This window comes from Panthera pardus, unplaced genomic scaffold (genome assembly GCF_024362965.1).
Source record: "Panthera pardus isolate Hobbes unplaced genomic scaffold, ASM2436296v1 HiC_scaffold_16, whole genome shotgun sequence".
Classification (NCBI taxonomy): Eukaryota; Metazoa; Chordata; class Mammalia; order Carnivora; family Felidae; genus Panthera; species Panthera pardus.
This window is the reverse complement of record NW_026526721.1, coordinates 59506708-59534576: the sequence shown is the minus strand read 5'-3', so window position 1 is coordinate 59534576 and position 27869 is coordinate 59506708. Positions and strand designations below refer to the sequence as shown.

General features: G+C 41.0%; 1 protein-coding gene across 5 annotated transcripts in view; it reads right to left on the bottom strand.

Annotated features, from left to right (window-relative positions):
* Positions 1-27869, bottom strand: part of SIDT1 (SID1 transmembrane family member 1) — a 110136-nt gene that overhangs the window by 14257 nt on the left and 68010 nt on the right. For 3 of the 5 annotated variants that reach the window (XM_019448399.2, XM_019448400.2, XM_019448402.2), the window contains 9 exons: positions 24060-24103; positions 9905-9976; positions 8481-8626; positions 7565-7638; positions 6254-6320; positions 4868-4941; positions 3331-3454; positions 3004-3121; positions 99-235 (listed from right to left, as the gene is read on the bottom strand). In XM_019448399.2, the coding sequence (XP_019303944.2) occupies positions 99-235; positions 3004-3121; positions 3331-3454; positions 4868-4941; positions 6254-6320; positions 7565-7638; positions 8481-8626; positions 9905-9976; positions 24060-24103 (856 nt within the window). Of the gene's footprint in view, positions 1-98; positions 236-3003; positions 3122-3330; positions 3455-4867; positions 4942-6253; positions 6321-7564; positions 7639-8480; positions 8627-9496; positions 9531-9904; positions 9977-24059; positions 24104-27869 lie in introns of those variants that run through there. The other 2 variants (XM_019448401.2, XM_019448403.2) reach the window with 2 other exon arrangements.

Genomic DNA, 27869 nt, shown 5'->3' with positions numbered 1-27869 from the left:
CAAAACAAAACAAAACAAAACAAAAAACAAAAAACAAAAAAACCTCCCAAGGGGGCATGTTTGGAAAGCCGGGCTGAAGGCCACGGGGAGGGACGCACCACTCCGAGGACAGTGAGCGTGATGACCACCGCGAAGGAGGCGTAGGCAGCGTAGGCGCTGGCATTGATGTCTGGGTGGCGGGTCTGGTAGAGCTTCAGCATGCAGAGGCCGGCGATCATGTACATGAAGGAGGTGTCTGAGGGCACACAGGGGGAGCCAAAACAATCAGGATCCAGTAGGTGACAGACAATTTCTCTTTAGTCTTGAAAACCCCCTGCCTTCAGGCCCTAGAATATTTGCTGCCCTCAGTTTGTGTGGAGACCTCCAACATGGCAGCCTCCACAGGCACATTCTCTGGCCAGACCCCACATACTCCACTCACAGAAGAAAAGTATCTGATGATAGGATAAATAATTGACTACCCTGCTTGCAGGGGTATTTGCGTTTAAATGCTGGTGTTCAACAGCAACAGCAAGAGTCCATACTGGTGACAGTTAGGGCACTGTGACCATGGAAAGAATGCTAGGTGGGTGTGGAAGGTCCTTATCCGCATCCCAAAATATAACCACATTGATTGTTCAATATATAGCTCATATAATTGATTACTCATATATAGCTTTACAGCCTAGGGATGGAAAGTAGCTAGAAATTAAATGTGGCTTAGTTGTATGACAGTGATGGAAATGCAAACTGGAACAACAAGGCAATGTCCCATATTACTCAAGAGTGTAGCAAAACATTTCAATGTCTGATGGTAACATATTAGTGATGATATAAGGAAATGGGAACTCTCAGGCAGCTAGTGGGAGTAGGAATCAATACTCTGGAGAAACTTGGAAGTTCTTGGTAAAATGGTGACTGGTCCAGGTGACTCCAACATTCTACTTCTAGGTGTCCCAGGGAACCTCTCTCACATGTGCACAAAGAGAAGTATGTAAGGGTGTTCACTGAAGCACTGTCTACAATAGCAACATATTGGCAACACCTAAATGTTGTTCAGTAGAGGAATTGACAAATGTAGTATACATATTTTTATTACAGAAGATGACAGTCCTTAAAAATGGAAGAACTGGATATCTTTGATTCAATATTCATAAATCTTGAAAACATATTGTTGGACGAAAAAACGTTGCAGAACATAGTTTGATAGGTAAATATCAATTTACTACAAATGTAGTAAAATTATAAAAACTGGACTGATAAAATATCAAATTAGTCAAGCTGTTGCCTCTGAGGATGGAAGAGGGGAATAAGTTTGGAAAACAGTTCAAAGAACTCAACTTTGTCACATTTTCTTTCTTTCTTTCTTTCTTCTTCTTCTTCTTCTTCTTCTTCTTCTTCTTCTTCTTCTTCTTCTTCTTCTTTTTTTTAATTAAGTAATCTCCATGCATAACACAGGGCTTGAACTCATGACCCTGACATCAAGTGTTGCATGCTGTACCGACTGAGCCAGCCAGGCGCCCCACAACATGTTATTTCTTAAAAGGTAGATTTAAGGAAGGTATTTTTAAATGTTGGCATTTGTTCATTCTGAGTGGTGAATGATATTGTTCTCTGTAGTTTTCTCTGTTAAAAATGTTTCTAAATAAAAAAAAATTAAATGTGGCAGAGAATTTCTGTGGTGTTCTGGGCTCACAGAGGCTAGAGTACAAAGATAAAAATGACTTTTTAAAATTCTTCTCCTTGAGTGTGGAGGTCACTACTACTGGCACCCGTTCTCACCTTTCTCCTTCCTGACAGCATATTAGTAACTCAACTGTCTCAGCCCCATTTTCAATTCAGAAATGCATGCCTTTTTAGCCTACTGGTTTCAGCAAAGCTAACCCCACCTGTGGTGCGTCGGATGGTTCTCACTGGTCTAAAAGGTGATCTGCGTCCTTTGCCACCATGATTGATGTCCCAACCCAGGCTTGAGCTAACCAGCACCTGGAGAATAATTCTGGAATGGCTCATGACTATTTAAACTATTGAGGTGTGGAAGAATGTTATCTGGGTGGGGGGGGGGGGGGTTCGCAAAGAAGTTTCCTTGCTCTTTTGTTTTTTTTTTTTAATTTTTAAAAATGTTTTTATTTATTTTTGAGACAGAGACAGAGCATGAGCAGGGAAGGGGCAGAGAGAGAGGGAGACACAGAATCCGAAGCAGGCTCTAGGCTCTGTGGGGCAGAGAGAGAGGGAGACACAGAATCCGAAGCAGGCTCCAGGCTCTGAGCTGTCAGCACAGAGCCCGACTCGGGGCTCGAACTCACGGACCGTGAGATCATGACCTGAGCCGAAGTCAGACGCTCAACTGACTGAGCCACCCAGGCGCCCCAGAAGTTTCCTTGCTCTTAAATGAAGGCTCGTGGAAACCAGCTTGCTGTAACCACCAGACATCATGAAGTAGATAGAGACAGGAAGCCAGGACTCGCTGTAGCTATTTTTGCCATCATGAGTTTCCTGATAGCCTGAGGATAAAATCAGCCTGCAGGCGGCATAACCCAAGGGATTATGGAGAGTTGGAGCCAGAGCCACCAGATAAATCAACTGCAAGCCCTTTCCACCTTTGGACTTTCAGAAGGTGAGCTGATAATTGTCCTTATTATTTAATCCAGTTGAATTGGGCTTTCTATTACTTTCGACCCAAAGCAGTCTAGTTACTAAGTTAGGCCAAATTATACTGAGGAAACTTTCCAGGTGTCTGTTGAATTCTATCTGCCCTGCTGCCTAATACTTAGCCCATTGCCCACCTGCAAATCTAGTCATGGGATCATCATTCACTGTTGAGTGTTTTCTAGTCTGAAAGTGGTCAGAGAGAAAAAATGGTACAACATGTAGAAACCACACCCTGTGGGGAAGTGCCCTTGAATCACTTTAGCTCACATAAAATATTTAATTCTTGCATGCATGACCTTGGTATTTTGTGGAGGGTCCCAGGACCAGACTCCCATAACTTAAATTTGTGTGGTTGATGTAAATTCTAATTACCAAATTGGAAGTTGGAGTAATTAGGACAGACATGGTAACAAGCACTGAGCACTCCTTCCATCATCAACGCGATGCCCATAGCATAGAAAACACCAAAGTGTTTAGGAATCCCATAATCCTGAAAAAGGAGAAAGTGTTGTCAATGGAAAGACACCAATCAGTGACAGAACCACAGGATCTGGAAACCCAAGCTTCTGGCCTCCTGTTGTTCATTACACATAACCCATCACCACACCATCAAGCCAGATGTCCCTCCCCTTTGCAGATCCTTCTTGGAACCATGACCTTTCCTAGCTCCCACATCCAATTTACCCTCCCTCTCCTCACCATGGCAAAGATGTCCTTGGCTTCTAGGGCTCTGCGATGGAGAATGTCTCGGCGCAAGACTATCAGCAGGAAGAGGAAGCCCAGGAGCACGTGGCCCAGGTTACTGAGAATGTTGTTGAAGGCACTAAAGGAGAAGGAAACCATGAGAGAGTTGAGGTGATCCAAGATATTCAGAGAATGAATGAATGCTTGAATGAGTGAGTACACTCAGCACTCCATGTTTTCTACCTAGACTTTTCATAAGATTTCAGGACTAGCAAATCATCAGAGATGATCTTTAACCTTACTCCTCTATTTTAGGATGCCTAACCTGTGATCACGTGCCCATTTCCTCCCTGGGATGCCTGTGTGGCTTCCCCAACACCCACCCAATCCTCTTTTATCCTGACGACACTGGCATGGAATGAATCCCAGGAAACAGAGCTGCTCCAGAAATGGGCAGTTTGGCCAAGTGTTTCAGCTACACCGTGAGAGGGAATTCTCATAGATGGACCCATGCTATGTGTGTCAATATTCAGCTCTGTAATAGTGACGTGTCAGCCGGTCATGGTCAGTTGCTTTATTTCAGGAAACTGAGGCTGGTTCAGTTCTGGAACAAGAAGTCTGTTCTTTCCACTTCACTATGTTCTGGTGGCTAGACCATGGCCTTGGAGGCAGCAGGCCTGGGTTCAGGTCCTGGCATCACTAATAGTTGAGGGACCTTCTCCAAGTTCCTTTCTAAGCCTTAGTGTCTTCATTTGAAGATGGAAGTGATGCTAATCCTACCTATCTTATGGGGTTGTTCAGTGAATTAACATATGAGTAGCTCATGCCCGTGGATAAGTGTCGTCACAGCTAGGACCTGATGTTTTCAAAAATGTCCCTGTCTTCTTCTTAGGAATGTTTCCTGAGGCCCCTACAGGAATGAAAGGAAGGTATCTGGTCTCAACTTTTTGATTTCATCCCTCCTTACCCTTGACTTGGGTAGTAATCCATAGTTGTTTTTAGTATTTTTTTTTTAAATGTTTATTTATTTATTTTGAGAGAGAGAGAAAGAGAGCAAGTGGGGGAGGGGCAGAGAGAGAGAGGGAGCCAGAGAATCCCAAGCAGAACCTGCAGCTGTCAGCGCAGAGCCTGACAGGGGGCTCGAACTCCTGAACTGTGAGATCATGACCTGTGCTGAAACCAAGAGTCGACCGATTAACAGACTGTGCCACCCAGGCGCCCCAGTGTTTAGTATTTTTAAAAACTGAAATCGGGGGCGCCTGGGTGGCTCAGTCGGTTAAGCGGCCGACTTCGGCTCAGGTCACGATCTCGCGGTCCGCAAGTTCGAGCCCAGCGTCGGGCTCTGGGCTGATGGCTCGGAGCCTGGAGCCTGCTTCCGATTCTGTGGTTCCCTCTCTCTCTGCCCCTCCCCCATTCATGCTGTGTCTCTCTCTGTCTCAAAAATAAATAAACGTTAAAGAAAAAAAAATTAAAAAAAAAAACAAAACTGAAATCGCATCTCACAGAAAGGAATCTCTAAATGTCTCATGGGCAACCAGAGGCCAGGGCTCACCTCAGGACGCCCAGTGGGTGAGCACAGAGGAAGTTGTAGTAGCAGATGTCCTGATTGCCTGTGACATTCACCACCTGCAAAATCAAGAGCGAGAGGAGCAGATGCAGTTTTTCTCCCTCTACTGAGCCCACCCTGAAACCACAAAAGGCAGGCAATGCTCACAGTGATTTACCATATAACCAGTGTTCCTTCTCAGCAGGGGACGGGTCATTGTCTGCTGCCTTTACGCAGCACGGGCTAACTAGGACCGTCATGATATGTTCTATTTTCTGGATGCATGTTGGGAGGGTGTGGAGCTATCCCACTCTCTATGTGGAGTGATAACCACAGGGCATGTGGACGGGAGGAAGCATGTGTTCAGTTTTCCATTTTTCTCACCATCTCTATCATTAAGAACCTTCCTAGACCATAGCACAGCGGTATCTTCTGACAGGGCCCTGGAGTAGTAAGAGAGTATGGAGATTATAAGCAGTGGTGCCCAAACCTCATAAAAGTCCTTGTCCTCATCACATAGTGAGTAGGAGACTGGCCAAATTATTAGACCAATGGCTTTCAAACTTAGAAATCTGTACATTAGAATCACTAGGGGTCTAATCAGTACTGATGCTTGGTTCTACTCTCAGGGGCTTGGACCTAATTTGGTATAGGGTACAGCCTGGACACCAGGATTTCAAAGCTCCTCAGGTGATTTTAATGCACATCAAAGTGTGAGAATCACTGCATTAGAAACACCATCAGCCCCTTGTGCTTTCTACGTAGGCTTTCTTGCATAAAATAAGTGCTAGAGAAGGTCATTATGTGGTCTGGACCCAAGGTTCTATGAAGGCGCAATGGGGATTCTCAAGGTGTTTTAATTATTATCTTTGTTTATTTGTTTTTACTCTATTTCAGTTCTTATTTTATATTTTCTCAATTTTATTATCTTATTAGCTTTTTAAAAACTTATTACCTTTTTTTAAGAAGCTGTTTGTAGTTTTATAAAAAGTACCCTCAATGAGAGGGCACAGGCTAAATTAAATACCAGGTTTCTTTGTTTTGACTGGAACTTTATTTACTCCGCTCATTACCCCTTGATAATCAGAAGTTCAGACTGGTAAATAACAGATATAGTTGATAGATATTATGATTGAATGAGCTTACGGTAATGACTTCAGATTGGTAGACAAAATAATACGAGGTCCCAGGCCCCTCTGTGATAAAACAGTTGGGAACTAGATTTAAAGATTCATCAAAGATGAAGCAACGGAGATGTCTAATTTGAAGACGAAATCGGAAGTTAATTCTTGGACTGAGATCAAGTTATATAGACCTTTCTCTGCAAGTCATAGCAAAGATCTCTCCCTGCAGCACGAAAGCTGGGATTCTGGGGTTCTGGGCGGTACTCACTGTCTGGTAGGTGATGACCAACTGGATCACAGGCAGTGCATAAAACACAGCAAGGGTGATGATGTTCCTAAGCAGCCAGAAAGAACCGGAAATAGTTATTTCCAAATTAACAATGGAATTTTTGCTCAATTTTTTAACATAAGAACGCTTCCACTCCATAACTCTCTAATTAACTTGCAAAAGTAATCGGAAACTGATTATGCAGTTCCCGTTTCTTCAGCCTCCCACCCCTACAAACATTGGTAAAACTGTAAATGATACCTGCTTCTGTTTTAACCAAATTATTGATGAGGGCCTATTTCTTAGGTTGTTTTAGATTAGATGTTAGATGTTTTCGATTAAAAGTGACCAGAGCGCAAGTAACGGGAGATGGATCACATGAAAGGATGTGGCTCTGTTACATAACTCTTACTTCCAAAATGATGGTCCCACTATGAAATTCCATGGGGCCCCCACTGTCCCTTGCTTCCCTCGAATACCTGTATCCAAGTAAAAGGGCGTCCTTCAAGAGAAAAAAATGGAAAGAGCTATCACAGCATCAGCCTGGGATTTCTGAGGGGAGAGGGGTCCCCTGCTAGGCAGCTCAGCCTCTTGGCTTGGAGAGAGGCTGCATCAGGGTCTATTTAGCACTGGCTGTGGTATCATTTCCTTTCAGTGTGGTTCGCAGCTACTCTGAGACGCTGTAGACATCTAGTCCCTGAAATCATTGGCTTTTGTAAGAGCAAGTCTGGGTGAGAAGATGGAATGGCTTCAGTTTAGCGTGTCCCATGGAAGATAGTGACATGTTATTGTTAGGTTGCCTTTCTGGAAACGGATTGAGTGTGTTCCCTAAACATATGGGATTCTACTACTATTCTTATGATTATTTTTAATCACTATGAACACTTTTTTTTCATGTTTTTTATTATTTTTAATTTTAAAATTTTATTTAAATGCAAGTTAGTTAACATATGGTGTAATAATGATTTCAGGAGTGAAATTTAGTGATTCATCACTTACATCACTTACATATAACACCCATCCCATCAATATAACATATTACATATAACACTTATCCCAACAAGTGTCCTCCTTAATGCCCATCCCCCCACTTTACTACCATTCTTATTTTTACTTTTATGTATTTAATTTAGGGCTGGCTGCTTTTTGTAGTTTATTTTTGTTTTTCTTATAGAATGTGGCATGAATCCTTGAAGCATCTATATCTTTGCCTCATTAAACTGAAAGGTGTGCCATAAGTGATCATGGCTTTTACTAAGAAAATTTTCATTTTACTTAAGGGAACCATGGTCCTAGTGGCCACCTACTCACCAGAAATAAATTTTATATTTTTTGCTGACAATCCTCCGGTCCTTCCTGGACAGATCTGACAGGTAAAGGAACATCTAAAATATCAAATAAAAAAAGAATGCAAACATGTACTTGGCTTTTTTTTTGTGGAAGACACACAAAGGAAAGCTTTATAAATTCTCAATCCAATCCATTGCTAGGGATTAAAATTATTTAATAAACTTTTCTTTCAATTTTGTTTTTCCCAGAATACCCTAATACACACCCTAGTATTTTCTCTGAAATAGTAAGAATTGGCTGATGTAGAAAAACCTGTTGGGAGTCTCAACTGCTTCTTACATCTCAGGAACTGGTTTTGCCATTTTTGGAGATGTCCACTGTGTGGTTCTTGAATTATACGATTGAAACTGTGCAGTCCACTTTCATATCCCTTACTGGATACAACACAATATAATAATTATATGCCAAAAAGAAATGAGCTTTATTCCTGAGGGATGATAGGTACAGAAACAGAGAGTTTTCCCAGGTATACCCCTCATGAATCTTTTCTTTCATCTGGTGGATCCACTTCAGACCCTGAGTATTTTTTTTTTAAGTTTTATTTATTTAAGTGATCTTTACATCCAACGTGGGGCTTGAACTTACAATCCAGAGATCAAGAGTCACATGAATTACTGACTGAGCCAGCCAGGTGCCCCCAGACCCTGAGTGTTTTAATGCACTGCTCTCCTTAATTCTCTCACCTTCTTCCTCCAGAAAGAAATGCTAATTAGCAGGGTATTGCTTTTAGTCTGTAGTTATATTTTATCTAAAAAGCCCTCAGGGAAATATGGTTTCCCTTGAAGGGAAAAAATAAAGGAAACTGAGACCTTTGCTGAAGGTGTATTTGACTGTTGAACATTCTGCCCTTGCCAAGAGTACGGCCAGGCAGAGGTACCTTGGTCCGGATGATGTTCTTATCACTCTCAATGTCTGGCATGGTGTCGAAGTCACTCTCCTCCACAGAGCTGTCCGTGTCCGACTGGCATGGCTGCCCACCATCGGAGGAGGACATCTGCCTGCCAGGACTGGAGCTTGACTCCTCTGAAAGAGAGAAAACTCATCTGCCTTCCGAAGCTAGGAAGAACCCATGCAGTCTATCCCTCTCTGCAAAAAAGCAGTACTGACTCATTCTTGAAGATGTTGTGTTGGTAAAAACGAACTCCTTACCCACAACACATGTTCTTTCTCTTAATTCCTCCTCAATGGACTTCTACTTTGCCGCTTCTCCTATTTTTATATTTAAATTGTCTATTTCTAGGGCTGAATGCATATTAAGAACATAAAGGCAACTGCTCTGTTAACTACTTGGATGCAAAAAATAAGATTATGCTTATATGTCATGTTTCATATTTTATAATATGAACATAAATATATAAACATACACATGCACAGTTATGTATAGCATCGACCACAGACCCGTGTAAGCACACGCATATCCAGCAGCTATACATTGCTCGTGGGTAAAGTATTTGTACACTGAAACCCCCCACATGCCGCATCTATGATTATATAATGAGAACAACACTCTCAGGAAGAAGAATCCTTGTGTTCTCATGAATGTTTCCCAGAGCAGATGGGAATTTGTGCAGCTTGATGAGCACATGAGCTGAGCCTACCTTCTGTTTTATTGCTTCTGTTCAGTTAGTTAAAAAAAAAAAATCCTGTTCTTGCAGAGCCAGAAATAAGTAGCCTGCATGAAACCCACATGCTTCTCAAAGTTACAGTACACCAGAGTAGGAAGAAGGACTCCAGCCCATCTCCCTGACATATTAAGCAAACCATTCACAGACCCACAGGAATTCTGTCTCTTTCAGGCCACGCAATGAACATTGAGGGGTTGCCATGTGAATGACTAGGTTCAATTATGAAGTTAGCCAAAATGAACGATTGTCAGGCTACAGCCATGTTCACCTGCAGCACAGCCTTAGTCTTCTGATCGCCCTTACTCCACTGAAACCTGAGAATGAAAGAGCTCGTCAATTGATTTCGGGCTCCCTGACACCGGCTCTGACATACTGTTCATGCCCTAAACTCAGGCCGGGTATGAAAACATCCCCACACGGACTTTGGGAGTTGATGGCAACCATGGTAGGGAATTCTGCTCAAGTGTGGCTAGCACAGAATAACAAACTAGAGAAGGTTGGAGCTGGAAGGAGCCTTCCAGATCTTCCAACCAATTTCTCTTATAAAGAGAAGACAATCTTAGATGATGACTGCCTTGCCCACTCACACAGTTAATAGTGGCTGGAAGGCCCTTTTTATCCTATTCTCTGGAGAATTAAGAAATACTTCAATGAATGGACTCATAGTAGGCAATACCTATTGCCCCATAATTGCTTCCTTCAGGGGTGCTGGCAGCAATGGGATGTGACACCGCCATATTTCCAGAGCCTGTTAAAAAGAAAAGCAAACACTTCATGTCCAGTTGCTAAAACAACACAACTCTAAGTAGCTTGAATCATCAGTCCAATATAAAACTCACCAAACTGTGACCTACAGGCAAAATCTAGCCTGCTACCTATTTTTGTATAACCCTTTAACTAAGAATGGTTTTAGAATGTGAGACAGGAAACCATCAAAATCCTAGAGGAGAATACAGGCAACAACCTCTTTGACCTCAGCTGTGGCAACTTTTTACTAGGCATGTATCTGGAAGCAAGGGAAACAAAAGCAAAAATTATCTATTATGACTTCATCAAGACAAAAAACTTCTTCACAGTGAAGGAAACAATCAATAAAACTAAAAGCCAATCTATGGAATGGGAGAAGATATTTGCAAATGACATACCAGATAAAGGGCTAGTATCCAAAATCTATAAAGAATTGATTAAACTCAACACCTAATCAATAATCAAGTTAAGAAATGGGCAGAAGACATGAACAGACACTTCTCCAAAGAAGACATACAAATGGTGAACAGACTCATGAAAAAATGCTCACCATCACTCATCATCAGGGAAATACAAATCAAAATCACAATGAGATACCACTTCACACCTGTCAGAATGGCTAACATTAACAACTCAGGAAACAATGGAGGTTGGTGAGGATGCAGAGAAAGGGGAACCCTCCTACACTGTTGGTGGGAATGCAAACTAGGGCAGCCGCTCTGGAAAACAGTGTGGAGGTTCCTCAGAAAGTTAAAGATAGAACTACTTACTCTATGACCCTGCAATTGCACTAAGTATTTATCCAAAGGATACAAAAATACTGACTTGAAAGGGCACATACAACCCAATGTGTTACAGCAGCACTAACAATAGCCAAATTATGGAGAGCCCAAATGTCCATCAACTGATGAATGGCAAAGAAGATGAGGTTTATATATACACAACGGAATATTACTCAGCTATCAAAAAGAATAGCATCTTGCCATTTGCAATGATGTGGATGGAACTAGAGTGTATTATGCTAAGTGAAATAAGTCAGTCACAGAAAGACAAATACCATATGATTTCATTCATATGTGGAATTTAAGAAACAAAACAGATGAACATAAGGCAAGGGAAGGAAAAATAAAATAAGATAAAAACAGAGAGGGAGGCAAACCATAAGAGACTCTTAACTATAGAGAACAAACTGAGGGTTGCTGGAGGGGAGGCGGGTGGGGGGATGAGTTAATAGGTGATGGGTATTAAGGAGGGCACTTGTGGGGATGAACACTGGGTGTTATATACAAGTGATGAATCACTAAACTCTCTTCCTGAAACCACAACTACAGTATATGTTAACTAACCTAAATTTAGGTAAAATCTTGGACAGGAAAATAAATATTTTAAATGGTTGGGGAAAGAAATCAAAAGATTTCATGACAGGTAAAAATCACATGAAATTCAAATTTCAGTACTCATACATGAAGTCCTGTTGAAACACAGTCACAGCCACTTGGGTATGTCTATGGCTGCTTTTGGCTATGGTGGCAGCGTTGAGCAGTTGTGACAGAGATGATACGGCCCTGTGAAGTCTAACATATTTGCTATTTGGCACTCTACAGAGAAAAAAAAATCTTCCAGTTCCTGCGTGAAAGTATTGCAGAATCACAAGAACAAAAGAGCACAGGTCCTGAAATCACTTTGAGGAAGGTCACCACTGAACAGAAACACAGAAGTATCTGTCTGTCATTAAACCGCTGTAATGTGGAGGCTTTCAAAATAGCATTTAGCAGCACCTTAACCACTGGCAGGATAAGTCCAGATAGGGAGGAAATCACAGCACTCCTTGGAGCAATCAATGGTGAAAACTGAACTAAGGATATGGAAGAATATGAGATATTTTGAGAGATATTTCTGTATCTGTTGCCAAATTTTTGTTGGCAGTGAGAGATAAATTAAGATAATGTTCCCCAAACTTTTCCACTGAAGTAATCCTTGTAGCACAGGGAGTGAACTCATCCCTCTGTGTCTGGTGCAGTCATCTGGAGCCATGTCACCACCAATATCAGAGAGAAATAGCTTCCAACCTTCTCCTTGGTTGTTAGGCAAGATGCTATTCACTGAGTTTATTCACCTCCGAGAATTAGGTGGATCTGAACAAGGAGAGGAGAAACCACAATTAAGCAGGGTATCTAGGCAGTTTCTCTGACTCTGACTTCATGCTACAATATTTCCAGGAGCCACACTCATCTGCGGAGATGCTTGAAAATGTTTCTTACGCCTCCTGAGCTTTGTCAAGGATCTAGGATATTGTCAGGCTGGTGGGCATTTCAGTATAGTATCTTCCTTCTGAAGTGAGATCGCTTGTATCACATTACAGGCAGAAAGGTCTGTGTGTTACCCAGTCAGTCTCTTATTGCAGAGAAATAGATTTTCAGTGAAGACACATAACTGAGGATATTCTATGATACCCTCACTGTAAATGTATTTCCATTTCTTCATTGAAAATGCAGTTTGTTACAGTTTGCGTTCATGCTGCAGTATGTAACCCGCACAACGGAACCAAAAGCCTCACTGGTTCACCATTTACCACAGCCAGCTCTCCTCATCCACCTCTCAAACTTCCTTCCGCTGGTGGGCAGTAAAATCATTCACGGTTTTTCAGGCCAATTTGTAGGCTTTATCATATCTTTTAGTCTTTTTGTGTCCATTCATTTCCTTCATGAAGAAAAAGATTTAAGGGGCGCCTGGGTGGCTCATTCGGTTAAGCGTTAGACTCTTGATTTCTGCTCAGGTCGTGTTTTCATGGGTTCATGAGTTCGAGCCCCATGTCTGCTTGGGATTCGCTCCCCTCTTTCTGCCCCTTCTCTGCTCGTACTCTTGCTCTCTCTCAAAATAAATAAACTTAAAAGAAAAAAGAAAGGAAAATATTTAAATCCTGAGTTCAAAATATTTAGTCAGGTGATGAGAGATGGCCTTGGAGACTCAATTTCCTTCCTCCTTTTGGTAGCTTAGCCAAGAGCTGGCTCAGCCAAGGTCTTTAACTAACACAGCATTCCTGGCAGGCAGGGTTGTTCCCAGGCCCTCAGAGTGCAGACTCCCTGGCACTGTTCCTAGGCCTGGAGATTCCTTGACAGATTTCTCATCACTTCAAGAAAGTAGATGTACCTTGGCCTTTCTTGGGCTTACCCGTAAATATGGAACGTGGTTTCACCACCATCTTTGCTTTTCATCCAACTTCAAGACAAAGAAACAGGTTATTTTCAGACCCGTAAGTATGAGGTATTAAATTTTTTTGTGCCCAATAATAACGTCATGTGGAGATGTGTACAACTTGACTGACTCTTCGTTCTAGGACAGATTTGGTCGTAGTTACAGCACAGAGCTTTGCTGCTGGATACTACTGACAATAACAAGTACTACTTACTATGACCCCCACCTCTAGTACTGCTATGATAACTAACGCTCTCGCTGCTATTATATATTATAGAACTACTGCATCTCACTACTGTGGTTGTTGATGCTAGTTGATGTTTATGGAGAACTTACTGCATGTCAGACACCCTTTTAATTTCTTTTCAAGAATTTACTCATTTAAGTTTTCAACAGCCCAATGAGGTGGGTACTGTTCTCACCATTTTAAAATAACAAAAGAGAGGCACCGAGAGTGGTTTGTTGTATTAGTTTCAGTCAAAACTTATCTTCTTTTTATTTATTCATTTATTTATTTATTATTGTTTTTTAATGTTTATTTTTTATTTATTTTGAGAGACAGAGCAAGAGTGTCGGAGGGACAGAGAGAGAGAGAGAGAGAGAGAGAATCCCAAGCAGTCTCTGTGCTGTCAGCACGGAGCCCGATGTGGGGCTCGAACCCACAAACCCTGAGATCACGCATGACCTGAGCAGAAACCAAGAGTTGGACGCTTCACTGACTGAGCCACCAGGGTGCCCCAAAACTTATCTTCTTAATTGAAAAACAACACCAGGATTTTCTTCCAGTATATGAATAACTGGCAGCGAGCATGTTACTTTCATGGAGTATTCAAGAATATCTTTCAAAAAGACAAGGAGGTTGAGACTTGTTCTCATCTCCACTATAATAAGCTGATACTTTAAAGAAGCATCTAAGGGCAACATTTGCTTTTTAGGTTGTCTGCTACTGCTTACCAATGATTTTCTATTGGGTCATTTCCCTCAGTGTCTTTCATATTTGTCTCTTTTCAAGCTCAAACTCCCTCTTTTAAAGTTTTTAATTCAAGTGTAATTAACAAACAGTGTGATATTAGTTTCAGGTGTGCAACATGATTCAACAATTCTGTACATTCCTCGGTGCTTATCATAAATGTACTCTTAATCCCCATCACCTATTTCACCTGTAACCCCACCCACCTCCCTTCTGGCAACCACCAGTTTGTTTTCTGTATTTAAAAGTCTGCTTTTTTAATTTGTCCTTTTCTTTGTTCATTTGTTTTGTTTCTTGAATTCCACATATGAGTGAAATCATATAGTACTTATCTTTCTTTGATTGACTTATTTCACTTAGCACTATACCCTCTAGGTCCATCCATAGTATTGCAAATGGCAAGATTTCATTCTTTTTTATGGCTGAGTAATATTCTATTACACACACACACACACACACACACACACACACACCCTACATCTTCTTCATCCATTCATCAACCAATGGAAACTTGGGCTGCTTCCATAATTTGGTTATTGTAAATAATGCTGCAAGAAACATAGATGTGCCTAAATCTTGTTGAATTAGTGTTTTTGTTTTCTTTGGATAAATACCCAGTAGTGGAATTGCTGGATTATATGGTAATTCTATTTTTAAATTAAAAAAATTTTTTTGAATGTTTATTTATTTTTGAGAAGGAGAGAGAGAGAGAGAGAAAGAGCGTGATCAGGGCAGGGGCAGAGAGAGAGGGAGATACAGAATCTGAAGCAGGCTCCAGGCTCCGAGCTATCAGCATAGAGCCCGATGTGGGGCTTGAACTAATGAACCGCGAGATTATGACCTGAGCTGAAGTCAGATGCTTAACCGACTGAGACACCCAGGTGCCCCTATTTTTTATTTTTTTATATTTATATACTTTTGAAAAAGAGAGGGAGAGAGAGAGAGAACACACAAGTGGGGGAGGGACAGAGAGAGAGGGAGACAGAGGATCCAAAGCAGTCTCTTCACTGACCGCTTAGAGCCTGATGGGCGTGAACCTACGTAAGCTGAGGTTGGGTACTCAATTGATTGAGCCACCTGGGTGCCCTGATTCTTTTATTTTTTGAGTCACTTCCACACTGTTTTCCACAGTGGCTGCACCAGTTTGTATTTCTACCAACAGTGCATGAGGGTTCTTTTTTCTCCATATCTTCACCCACACTTGTTATTTCTTGCCTTCTTGATTTTAGCCGTTCTGACAGGTGTGAGATGATACCTCATTGTGGCTTTGATTTGCATTTCCCTGAGGATGAGTGGTGTTGAGCACTCTTTTCATGTATCTGTTGGCCATCTGTAAGTCTTCACTGGAGAAATGTCTGTTCATGTCCTCTTCCCATTTTTAAATTGAATTATGTGTTTTTATGGTGTTCAGCTATATAGGTTCTTTATATATTTTGGGTATTAATTCCTTAGTAGATATGTCATTTGCAAGTATCTTCTCCCATTCAATAAGTTGTCTTTTTGTTTTGTTGGTGGTTTCCTTTGGTGTGCAGAAACTTTTTATTTTGGTGTAGTCTCAATAGTTTATTTTTGCTTTTGTTTCCCTTGCCTGAGAAGACATAGCTAATGTTGCTAAGGCTGAGGTCAAAGAGATTACTGCCTGTGTTTTCTTCTAGAAATGTTATGGTTTCAGGTCACACATTTAGGTCTTTAATCTATTTTGAGTTTATTTTTGTGTATGGTATGAGAAAACAGCCCAGTTTCATTCTTTTGCATGTAGCTATTCAGCTTTCCCAACACTATTTGCTGAAGAGACTGTATTTTTCCCATTGTATATACTTGCCTCCTTTGCTGTAGATTAATTGACCATAAAAGTGTGGGCTCATTTCTGGGCTTTCTATCTTGTTCCATTGATCTATGTGTCTTATTTTTTTTTTTTTTTTTTTTTTTTTTTTATAATTTTTTTTTAATTTTTTTTTTTTTTCAACGTTTTTTATTTATTTTTGGGACAGAGAGAGACAGAGCATGAACGGGGGAGGGGCAGAGAGAGAGGGAGACACAGAATCTGAAATGGGCTCCAGGCTCTGAGCTGTCAGCACAGAGCCCGACGCGGGGCTCGAACTCACGGACCGTGAGATCGTGACCTGGCTGAAGTCGGACGCTTAACCGACTGCGCCACCCAGGCGCCCCATATGTGTCTTATTTTTATGCCAGTACCACACTGTTCTGATTACCACACATATATTTTTTTAAGTTTATTTATTTATTTTTGAGAGAGAGAGAGAGAGAGAGAGAGCAAGTAAGGGAAGGGCAGAGAGAGAGAGAATCCCAAACAGGCTCCTCACAGTCAGTGCAGAGCTCCACATGGGGCTTGAACTCACGAACTGTGAGATCATGACACGTGACCTGAGCCGAAATCAAAAGTTGGATGCTTAACCAACTGAGCTACCCAGGTGCCCCTGGTTACTATATCTCTATAGTATATTTTGAAATCTGGGATTGTGATACCACCAGTTTTGTTCTTTTTCAAGATTGCTTTGGCTGTTTGGTCTTTTGTGTTTTCAGACAAATTTTAGGATTATTGTTCCAATTCTATGAAAACTACTGTTGGTATTTTGATAGGGATTAAATCTGTAGATGTAAGATCTACATTACATATAAGTTCTACCATTACCCTATGTCCTTTTATAAAGATGTAATTTTAAAATTATTAAATGTGTAAATAAGAAGTGAAGAATGACACTAAAATCATAAAATTCAGAATTTTTGGCATTTTGGTGCTACTGAGAAGCCCTCTACCACGAGAGGCAGAAGTGTGCATAGGAAAGTGCTTGAGTTTGGTTATGACAGGAGGTTGAAATGGTTTGTGGGAGGCAATGTTTTTGTGGGTGTAAACAAAGGAGAAAAAAACCCACAAAACCTAAAATCAAAGCTAGTGAGCAAACAAAAACAATCGCTGTTTTTTTAGGTGACACTTCATTAAAAAGCAAAAGCCAGCTGTGTGGGTCTGTTCAGACTTGGATGTGTCGCTGATTTCTGTACTTAGCTCTGGCTCATGATTGAGCAAGCTGTGATTCTAATCTGGTTGTTAGCCATTTTCACTCTGAGGCATCTGCAACATCACTAATTCTAGGATGGACAAGAGAACCAAGATTTTCACGGGCAAGACAAGTGCCAGAACATAAAGATGTTTTAACTTTGTGGACTTTTTTTTTTAAGAAATGTGCTCTTAAAAAAAAATTTTTTTTAACATTTATTTACTTTTGAGAGACAGAGCAAGACAGAGCATGAGTGGGGGAGGGGCAGAGAGTGGCGGGGGTGGGGGTGGGCAGGTAGGGTACACAGAATTCAAAGCAGGCTCCAGGCTCTAAGCTGTCAGCACAAAGCCCGATGTGGGGCTGGAACTCATGGAACGCGAGATCATGACCTGAGCCGAAGTCGGCCGCTTAGCCGACTGAGCCACCCAGGCGCCCCTAACTCTGTGGACTTTATAGGCACAATTTAAATATGAGATTGGCAACTTTGTATAACAGTATTCTGTTAATTTTTCTAATGTTTAAGACCTTCTCAGAATGCAAAAAACCAGAACATTGGCTCCCAAACTTCAAGTATGCTCCCAGAAGGAGAGTTATATTTATATTTAACTCTATGGTATTTAGAAAGAATTAAACACAAAATATCAGTTTATAGGACAGACCAAGATGTTCTGGCTGGGAATAAGTAAACATATAAAGTTGTGAATGAGCTCATCTTAATGAAGAGAGTTATTCTGGCATCTTTTTCTCTGAGCATGAGCCCTTTGCCATCTGTTTACTTACACTGCATAAGATATGTTTGCATGTTGGCTTTTAATATTAAATGCTCAACATGAGGAGAAAAACTTTACTTCATTTTGAGCATGTTTGGATCTTTCAGATTTCATATTTATAATTGTCTTGCCTTCTGTCTCTGGACTCAGGAGGTTGGAAGTTGAAGAGGTAGTCAGAGATGATGGGAACTAGCTGCTGGAAAATTTCAGTTTTATGCCAATAGGCTACCTATCCCAACTAGTCTCAACAGATGAGGAGAGAGTTCCAGTCCAAGATGGCAACATGGGAAGACACTGAGCTCACCTCCTCCACGGACACACCAAATCTACACCCATTTATAAAGCAATTCCTCCCGAAGAACCTAGGGCTGCCTGAGTAGCTTCTGTGCAAGTAAAGATAGAACAGCAAGAAAAACAAAGACATGGTAAGGAAGGGCACTATGGGAACTACAGTGGGAGGGACCATGAACAGATCTGTGTACCTTGGGGCGCTGACAAAAACCACGGTTTAAGAGGGCAACTAGGGGCACCTGGGCAGCTCAGTTGGTTAGGCATCTGACTCTCTTGGTCTCGGCTCAGGTCGTGATCTCATGGTTTGTGGATTCAGGCCCGAGATGGGCTCTGCACTGACATCTCAGAGGCTGCATGGGATTCTCTCTCTCACTCTCTGCCCCTCCCCTGTTCACATGCACACGCACATTGTCCCTCTCAAAATCAATAAATAAAAACACTTAAAAAAAATAAAAGGGCAACTCGAATATGAAAGATCCGGCCTTCAAACTCCAGCAAACGGTGGGAGAGCTACTGGAACTCTCTCTGCTGGGAGGGTCTGGCCAGGGTCTTGGTTCGTTGTCCCCCTCCACCTGGATGGAGTACAGGGGAGCATGGCCCAGGTGTCATAGCTGGCCCACCTCCTTAGTGCACATTAGTTTTAGAAGTTCTCTCTGCAGAAAGATGAATAAACTTTAAATATAAACCATATACAGTGAAGCCTTTCTACTCTAGTAAAATTTTGCCACCAACGTTAAGCATATCTATTGAAGAGAATGTTTCTGAGGGGAAAAAAACAAAAGGGCAGGGATCCTGAGTCCCCAGTGGCAAATTGAGTAAAATCTCTGTTTTTGGCACTCCTTGTAACCTATCAGTACTCCATGGCCACATTCCAGATTCCAGCATGGAGAGGAAGAAATACACGTCATGTTTAGCTGGTCACTTTTTCCTCCCACCATCCCACTGGGCTCAAAGAAGTGGCCTCATTCTCTCTTGCAAGAGTTTCTCTGCCTTGTCTTCTTGCTGTGGTAGCCTTCAACCTCTCCCCTTCTCTGGGGTCACAATGGCACGTGCAGTGGGGTAAGATAAACAAAGTGAGTCTGGAGGTTTTTGTTTTGTTTTGTTTTTAAGTTGAGAGAATGAGGAAAACCACAAAAATGAGATTTCTCTTAAAGAAAAAGTGGCAAGAAAAGCCAAGAAAATTTGTAAAAAGAAGCATCAGGACTAGAGTTTGAGACCCATTGCCACAGAACCTGATGGTGGCCTATGCTCCTTGACTCCTCCAAACTCACACTGCTTGTCTTCATTCCCTCTGCACCCTGCTCTTTGCTAAGAGGCTGATTTGGTAATGGCTCCATGGAGGGAAGAATTTGATTGGCCATTGGATTCTTAAATCTAACAACTTGTCACATTTGTTAAGCTCTCTCACTTGAGACAGTAACACTCTCTTACCCTCAGGTTCCATGCTGATAGCTCATGTGGTCCCAGAAGCCTGTGAGACATACTTCATTCACCTTTCTCTCCAGTTGTGGCTGAATTTCTCTATAGGTTCTTTACAATGATGTGAAATGTGGGATTTTTCACTGACAGGGCCACTAAAGGTTTTTAGAGCACAGAGCCTTTCCTAGTACCCCTCACAATACCCCAGAGGTCCCTGCCTTCAGTGCTAAGTGATGAGTGGGGAATACAGTAAAAAATGCCTTCATGGCCTCAAGAAAGTCTTTACAAACACTATTTCCAATTCACCTGGCTCCACGAAATTATCTCCATCTTTATCCCATGAAGTATGAAAGACATCTCTTTGTTTTAAGCACAATCGGAACCAATGTCAATATTTTTCAAAGAGAACTTAAAGAATGGCAGGCAAATGAAAGAAAAACAAATACAGGGGAGCTGACAGATACTCCAAATGCAGCCTTCCTTTTGTTATGTAACTAAAACAGGGCTGCCACCAATTTGACAGCCTGTAGGGACCTGGCTCCATGTTTTCTGCGTGAAACACAGGCAAGGTGAAAGCATCAGGCCCAGCTCCTCAGATGTCTAGGTCCACACTGATTTGGGTGGACACCATGCCAAGCCTAATGGGATCCTCCTTCCCTTTCAGACACTGCTCCTAGCATTTTCTCTGATTAGCAGCCCCCCAGGGCATTTCCTATAGCTCTGAGCTCCACTGAACTTCCTGTAGCCCCTAAAGTCACACTGATCCTGGCCCTTGGGAGAGAAAGAAATATTTTTTAACTTTTTACTTTTATTCTTATCTTGAGAGAGATAGCATGCACAAGCAGGGGAGAGAGGAAGACAGAGAACGGGAGAGAGAGAGAGAGAGAGAGAGAGAGAGAGACTTTTTTTCTTGTAATGTTTTTTAATGTTTAGTCATTTTTGAGAGATAGAGACAGAGCATGAATGGGGGAGGGGCAGAGAGAGAGAGAGGGGAGACACAGCACCAAAGCAGGCTCCAGGCTCCAAGTGGTCAGCACAGAGCCTGATGCGGGGCTCGAACCCATGAACTGCGATATCATGACTTGAGCCGAAGTCGGGTGCCTAACCGACTGAGCCACCCAGGCGTCGAGAGAGAGAAAGAGAGAGAGACAGAGAGAGAGAATCTCAAGAAGGCTCCATGCTCAGTGTGGAGCCTGACATAGGGGCTCAATCCCATGACCCTGGGATCACAACCTGGGCAGAAATCAAGAGTTGTATGCTCCACCCACTGAGCCACCCAGGGGTCCCGAGAAAGACATTTCTATATCCTTGCTTCTCTGCAAACCTTCCTCCCCTGAATGTCTCACATTCATTTCAGTGCCCTTCACTTGCTTGTGTCTCTTGCTCCAGGCTGCTTTCTCAGTGCTCCACTGGATATGCTTAGGTTCTTTCCTAGAGTAGAGTGTGCCTGCTCTGCTCTTGTCTCCCACATCTAGGTCTCATTTCACTTGTCATGTCCCTTCTCTCCCTGTAGCCTGTCCACATAACAAAGGTGCTGTATTTCCTCCCTATTTCAAAGTCCTTTGTGATGAACACTCCTAGTCCCTACTTCCTAACTTAGCTGGGATTTTGTCCAGGTATCCTCATCAGGCAGTCTGTGTGTTTAAGTCAGTGATTCCCAATTGGGGGTAGGGGTGGGGGAACCATTTTGCCCCCAAGAGAACATTGTCTAGGGACATTTTTAGTTGTCACAAGGAGGGAGTGTACTACTGGTTTCTAGTAGGTAGAGGTGAAGAATGGAGTTAGACATCCTACAATGTACAGGACAGCACCCCCCCCCCCCAACAAATAATGATCTGGCCTGTAATGTCAATAACGTTGAGTTTGAGAAACACCAGTCTTAGAGGAAGATGATCTCATCCTAGTTCTGTAAGGAGGCTTGATTGATCTGTAGGTAAATCTATTCCTTTGCGGTGACTGGTTTAACAAGCAAATGATCCACTCTATGCCAATGAAACATGAGCAGTTACTGGGTGCTTCTGAAAAAGTCCTTCCCTTTGGACATTGTCAGGTGAGGGTGTCAAAGTGATTCATCTCACCACTGGCACTGGAATTAAAGCAGAGCCAAGGGAATGGCAGGGGAAAGGACCAGGGCCACCAGACTCAGTCAGTCCTAAGTGCACCCTTTTGTTCAACTTCCAGGGAGACGAGCATCTATATTGTTTAAGTGTGGTTTGAGATACAATTTGTTGTTATTTGCAGCTATGTGATTCCTAACTGATGCATCTTTACTCTTATCTTCTTTCCTTCCCTCCATCTCTCCCTCCTTTCCATCTTCTTTCTTTTCTTTTCTTTTCTTTTCTTTTCTTTTCTTTTCTTTTCTTTTCTTTTCTTTTCTTTTCTCTTCCTTTCCCTTCCCTTTCTTTTCTCTCTCTCTCTCCCTTCCTCCCTCCCTCTCTCCCTTTCTTCCTTCCTTCCTTCCTTCCTTCCTTCCTTCCTTCCTTCCTTCTTTCCTTCCTCCCTCCCTTCCTTCCTCCCTTCCTCCTTTTCTTCTTTCTTTCTTTTCTTGTCACTCATTCACTTCTGCTTGCCATCTGAAGGGTCCCTTCAGAGCTAATTTTCAGAGCTTTCTTGATCTTAGATAATGATCTGAGCTAAAGTTTCAGCTCTGTCTACCTACACTTCACTGTTCAAGAAACTCTTCTGAACACGGAAATTCTTTCAATTATCAATACGGTAATAAAATACTTCATTGATACAATAAAAATAACGGACCATCCCTTCACAGAGCACCAATGGGATTGGACTAATCAGGCTTTCTAAGTTCAACTGGGACCTAAAATAAGAGCAAAACTTGGAAAGCACTAGAAGAAAAAGGATGAGATCCAGAGAGAAGACAAATTCATTTAAACATTTTACGAATAAAAGAGAAAGTAGCACTTAGTATTTTAAAGACCCTAGAGCAGGTGTCCTTTGATAGTCTTTCATATTGCTAGTTGAATGTTGTCAAAACCAATTGCCTGGGTGGCTGGAAAATAAACATGCTGACATTGAGGAAGACAAAAGTCAAAGGAAGGCAGGAGAAGCAGAGTGAGAAATGCTCCTGGTGGGTGGGTAGGGGATCAATTTGTGTTTCTCTAAGACTCTGTGGGCTCAGTTAAGTACAGAAAACACAGAACTGAACATCTGCTGCATGTGACTTAAAAATCAAGTCTCATTTCATCGTTCCTTTTCTAAATCATCACTCTGTGCCAAATAACTTATGAACACTGAGTAACTCATGCTTAGACTTTTTAAAAATGAGGATATTTACAAAAGGTGTAAACCTCCAGTTATAAAATAACTAAGTCCTGGGGATATAAGGTACAGGCTGGTCATTATATTGTGTATTTGAAAGTTCCTAAGAGAGTAGATCTTTTTTTTTTTAATGTTTATTTTTGAGAGATAGAGAGAGACAGAGAGAGACAGAGTGCGAGCAAGGGAGAGGCAGAGACAGAGTGAGGCACAGAATCTGAAACGGGCTCCAGGCTCTGAGCTGTCAGCACAAAGCCTGACGAAGGGCCTGAACCCACGAACCTCGAGTTCGTGACCTGAGCTGAAGTCAGATGCTTAACTGACTGAGCCACCCAGGCGCAACACCCACCCCCTGCCCCCGCCCAAGAGAATACATCTTAAAAGTTCTCATCGCAAGAAAAAATTTGTAGCTCTGTGTGGTGATGGATGTTAACTAGACTTAATCGTGGTAATCATTTTGCAATATATACAAATATTGCATCATTGTGTTGTATACTCAAAACTTACAATGTTACATGTCAGTTATTTCTTGATTTAAAAAAATGAGGACATTTAATTTTTAAAAAATTTTTATAAAAAGATCAGGTAATTGAGTTTCTTTGTTCAAATTATCAGAGTGGAGGAAAGGGCACATTACAATGGTCAAATAATCAATTATTCTGGATTTCCCAAAGTTATTACACTTGTTAGTCTCAAATAATTCAGGTTTTTAGCCACTTGAACAATAACAAAAAAGCCTCTATTTCAATTTGGGAAAATTGAACTGTGTATTAGAGTTGAGACAATAAATTCTTATTGTTCGCAAGTTGGCTTTGGGATGAAATAGGTGTGAACAATTTATATCCTATAAAAGATTAAACTTCTAAAGAAGATGAATGGCTGATAAATGAGCCATGGACAATTGCAAGGGACACTCTAAGCAAAGGGTCTTAGTAGGAGCTCCATATCTCAGTACTTACCAACTCTGAAAACTGGTTCTCACTAGCTCTGCTTTCTCTAGAAAGACTGTAGATTAGATTAGTCCGTGGGATAGGAACCAAGGGAGGGTTTGGCAATGATGAAAGTCAGAGAGACAAAAGTGCTAAATGGGATGTTGCCGCACACTCTCTATCATTCGAACTGACTTTTCTTACCAGGGACTTTTCTTACCATCACTGGAACCAAAGCTTCCCTCAATGGATTTTCTTTGAAATCTGTAAACAAGAACATACACATGCTCCTAAGACCGTGAAAACTTCAGCATTTTACATTTGTTGCAGATTTGTCTGCTAGGATCTCTTAAAACAAGCCTTTGCATGTGGAGAAATTGGAACTCTGATATGTTGCTGGCAGGATTGTAACATGGTACAGCCACTTTGAAAAACTCGAAAGTGAAACAGACTTACCATCTGACCCAGCAATTCTGCTCCTAGGCATGTACATACATACATAAATTCATTTACTTATTTTCAGATTCATTTATTTTCAGATAATTCATACATCATAAAATTCATCCTCTAATGTGCACATTTCAATGCATTTTAATATGTTCACAAAACTGTAACCAGAACATTTTCATCACCCCCCCCCCAAAGAAATTTAAAACCTATTAGCAGTCACTCCCCATTCCCCACTCCTACACTTTCTGACAACCATGAATCTACTTTCTGTAAATTTGCCTGTTCTGGAAATTTCACATAAATGGAATCATAGCATATGTGGTCTTTTTTTGACTGGCTTCTGGTTCATCTATGTGGTAGGATGAATCAATACTTTGGTCTTTTATGTATAAGTAATATTCCTTCATTTTATTTATTACTTTATTTATTTATTAGTTTATTTATTTATTTACTTATGTGAAAAAATTTTTAACGTCTATTTTTGAGAGAGAGAGAGAGAGAGAGAGAGTGTGAACGGGGTGGGGCAGAGAGAGAGGGAGACACAGAATCTGAAGCAGGCTTCAGGCTCTGAGCTGTCAGCACGGAGCCCGACGTGGGGCCCGAGCTCACAAACCGTGACATCATGACCTGAGTCAAAGTTGGACACAATTGAGTGAGCCACCCAGGTGCCCCTAAATAGTATTTCTTTGTATGGATACACCATGTTTAATTTATATGTTTACATTTGGTGGACATTTGATTATTTCCACTTTTTGGCTATCATGAATAACACTGCTATGAACATTTATGTACAAGTTTTTCTGGGTATATATGTATTAAATTCTCTTGGGTATACACCTAGGTACAGATGTGCTAAGTATGAGGTAACTGTTTTGTGGGTTTTTTTTCCCCAAACTTTTCCACAGAAGCTTTATAGCAGAAACTATTTTATGTTCCTACTAGCAATGTATGGAGTTTCAATTTCTCCACATCATTACCAACTCTTGTTGTTTTCCATTAAAAAAATATTATAGCTAGCCTAGTGGGTAAGAAGTGGTATCTCCTTGTTTTTTCTATTTTCATTTCCCTGATAGCTAATGATGTTGAACATCTTTTCATATGTTTATTGGCCACTTGTAGATCTTTGGATAAATATTTATTCAAACTCTTTGCCCATTTAATTTATTTATTTATTTTGTATCACTGGCTTGTAAGAATTCTTTATATCATGTGGATACTAGACTCTTACCAGATAGATATATGAGTTGCAAACATTTTCTCCAATTTTATGTGTTGTATATTCACTTCCTTGATAGCGTTCTTTAAAAGTGTAAAAATTCTAATTTTGATTAAGTCCAATTTATCTAATTTTTTTGTTACATGTTCTTCTGGTGTCATATCTAAGAAATTGTTGCCTAATTCAAGGTCACAAAGATTTAAACCCAAGTTTTCTTCTCAGAGTTTTATAGATTTAGCTTCTATATTTAGATCTTTAATCTGTTCTGAGTTAATTTTTCATATGGTGTGAGGTAGGGGTAAAATTTCATTTTTTTCAGGTTGATACCCAGTTGTTTCAACACATTTGTTGAAAAGAATATCCTTTCTCTGTTGAATTGTCTTGGTACCCTTGTCAAAAATATATTGATCATAAATGTAAGGCTTTATTTCTGAACTTTCAATTCTATTCTATTGATTTATATGTCTTTCTATATGTCAGTGCCAGAGTTTCAATCATGTAGCTTTGTAGTAAGTTTTGATATCAGGAAGTGTAAGACCTCCGCTTTGTTCTCTTTTTTTCATGAGTATTTTACCTATTCTGGGTCTCCCCACCTTGCATTTCCTTATGAATTTTAGGATCAGTTTGTCAGTTTCTGTAAGAAAGTCAGCTGGGAGTTTGATAGGGATTATTTTGAATCTCTAAGTCCATTTGGGGAGTGTTGCTATGTGTTTTAGTTTGTATTGTTGCTGTAACAAATTATCACAAACATAGTGGCTTAGAACAATACAAATTTATTATCTTATAGTTCTGGATGTCAGAATTCCAAAGTACATCTTCTGTGGCTAAAATCAAGGTATGAAGCAGGGCTGTATTCCTTCTAGGGGCTGCCAGGGGATTACCCTTTCCCTTGCCTTGTCTAGCTCCTGGAGGCTGCCTGCATTCCTGGACTCATGGCCCTTTCCTCCATCTTCAAAGTATGTTGCGCTGGCCCTGCTTCCATCATCACATATCCTCCTTCTGCCCTAGACCCTCTTGCCTCCCTCTTACAAAGACCCTTGTGATTAGATTATACCCACATGGATAATCCAAAGCAATCTCCATAACTTTATCATATCTGTAAAATCTCTTTTGCCATGTAAAGTAACATATTCACAGGTTCTGGATATTAGAATGTGGACACCTTTTAGGGGCCATTATTTTACTACACCATCTTAATATTAAGCCCTCCAAACCATGAACATGGGATGTCCATTTACTTAGGTCCTTTTTAATTTCTTTCAAGGATGTTTTGTCATTTTCAATGTACAAGTCTTTAATTTGTTAAATTTATTCTTAAGTATCTTATTATTTTTGATCCTATTGTAAATGGAATTGTTTTCTTAATTTTATGTTTGGATTAGTCATGGCCAGTGAATAGAAATAAAACTGGCTTTTGTATATTGATCTTGTATCCTGTAATCTTGATAAAGTCAGGGTTTCTTTTTGGAGGTGATGAAAATTAGATAGTGGTTTTAGACAGTTGTGCAACTGTGAATATACTAAAATTAGACAGTTGTGCAACTGTGAATATGCTAAAAGTCATTGAACTTTATACTTTAAAAGGGTGAATTTTGTGGTCTGTGAATTAGATCTCAATAAAACTATTACTAAAAAAGCCAGATATATCATTTGGGAACATCTATCAAACATTAAAATGTGAATCACTGTCTTCTTGCAAAATGAGCTTCCCTTTTGGATGTGAGGTTGGTCAGGGAGGAGGAAAGTTAGGGATTAGATGTGTTTGTGCTTTCATACATACTCTTACTTCTAGACAGAGACTCTAGAAATTGCACACCCCAGATCCTGGTATGTCTGGTGGAAGAACTTCTCTTTATACCTCTTTTGTTCCTAGAGACAGCAAATTCATCCCTGCCACAGGGCCTTTGCTCTTTTTCTTTTTTTTTTTTTTTTTGAGTGTTTTTTTTTTTTTAATTTATTTTTGAGAGACAGAGCACAAGTGGGGGAGGGGCAGAGAGAGAGGGAGACACAGAATCTGAAGCAGGCCCCAGGCTCTGGAGCTGTTGCACAGAGCCCAACCCACAGCACGGACCTACCAACAGTGAGATCATGACCTAAGTCCGAGTCGAATGCTCAACTGACTGAGCCACACAGGCACCCCAGGGCCTTTGCTCTTGTTCTCTGCCTGGGCCACTTTCTCCCCAGATCCTCACATGGCTAGCTCCTTCTTCCTATTAAAGTCTTCCTTCTGAGATATCTTCCTTGCTGAACAAATCAAATCTAATGTAGATTCCCAATCCAACCATTCCCTCTCACACTACAGTGTTTTTTTCCCTCCTGTCACTAGCTGAAATTATTTGCTTTATTAATTACTTGCTTGCTTAT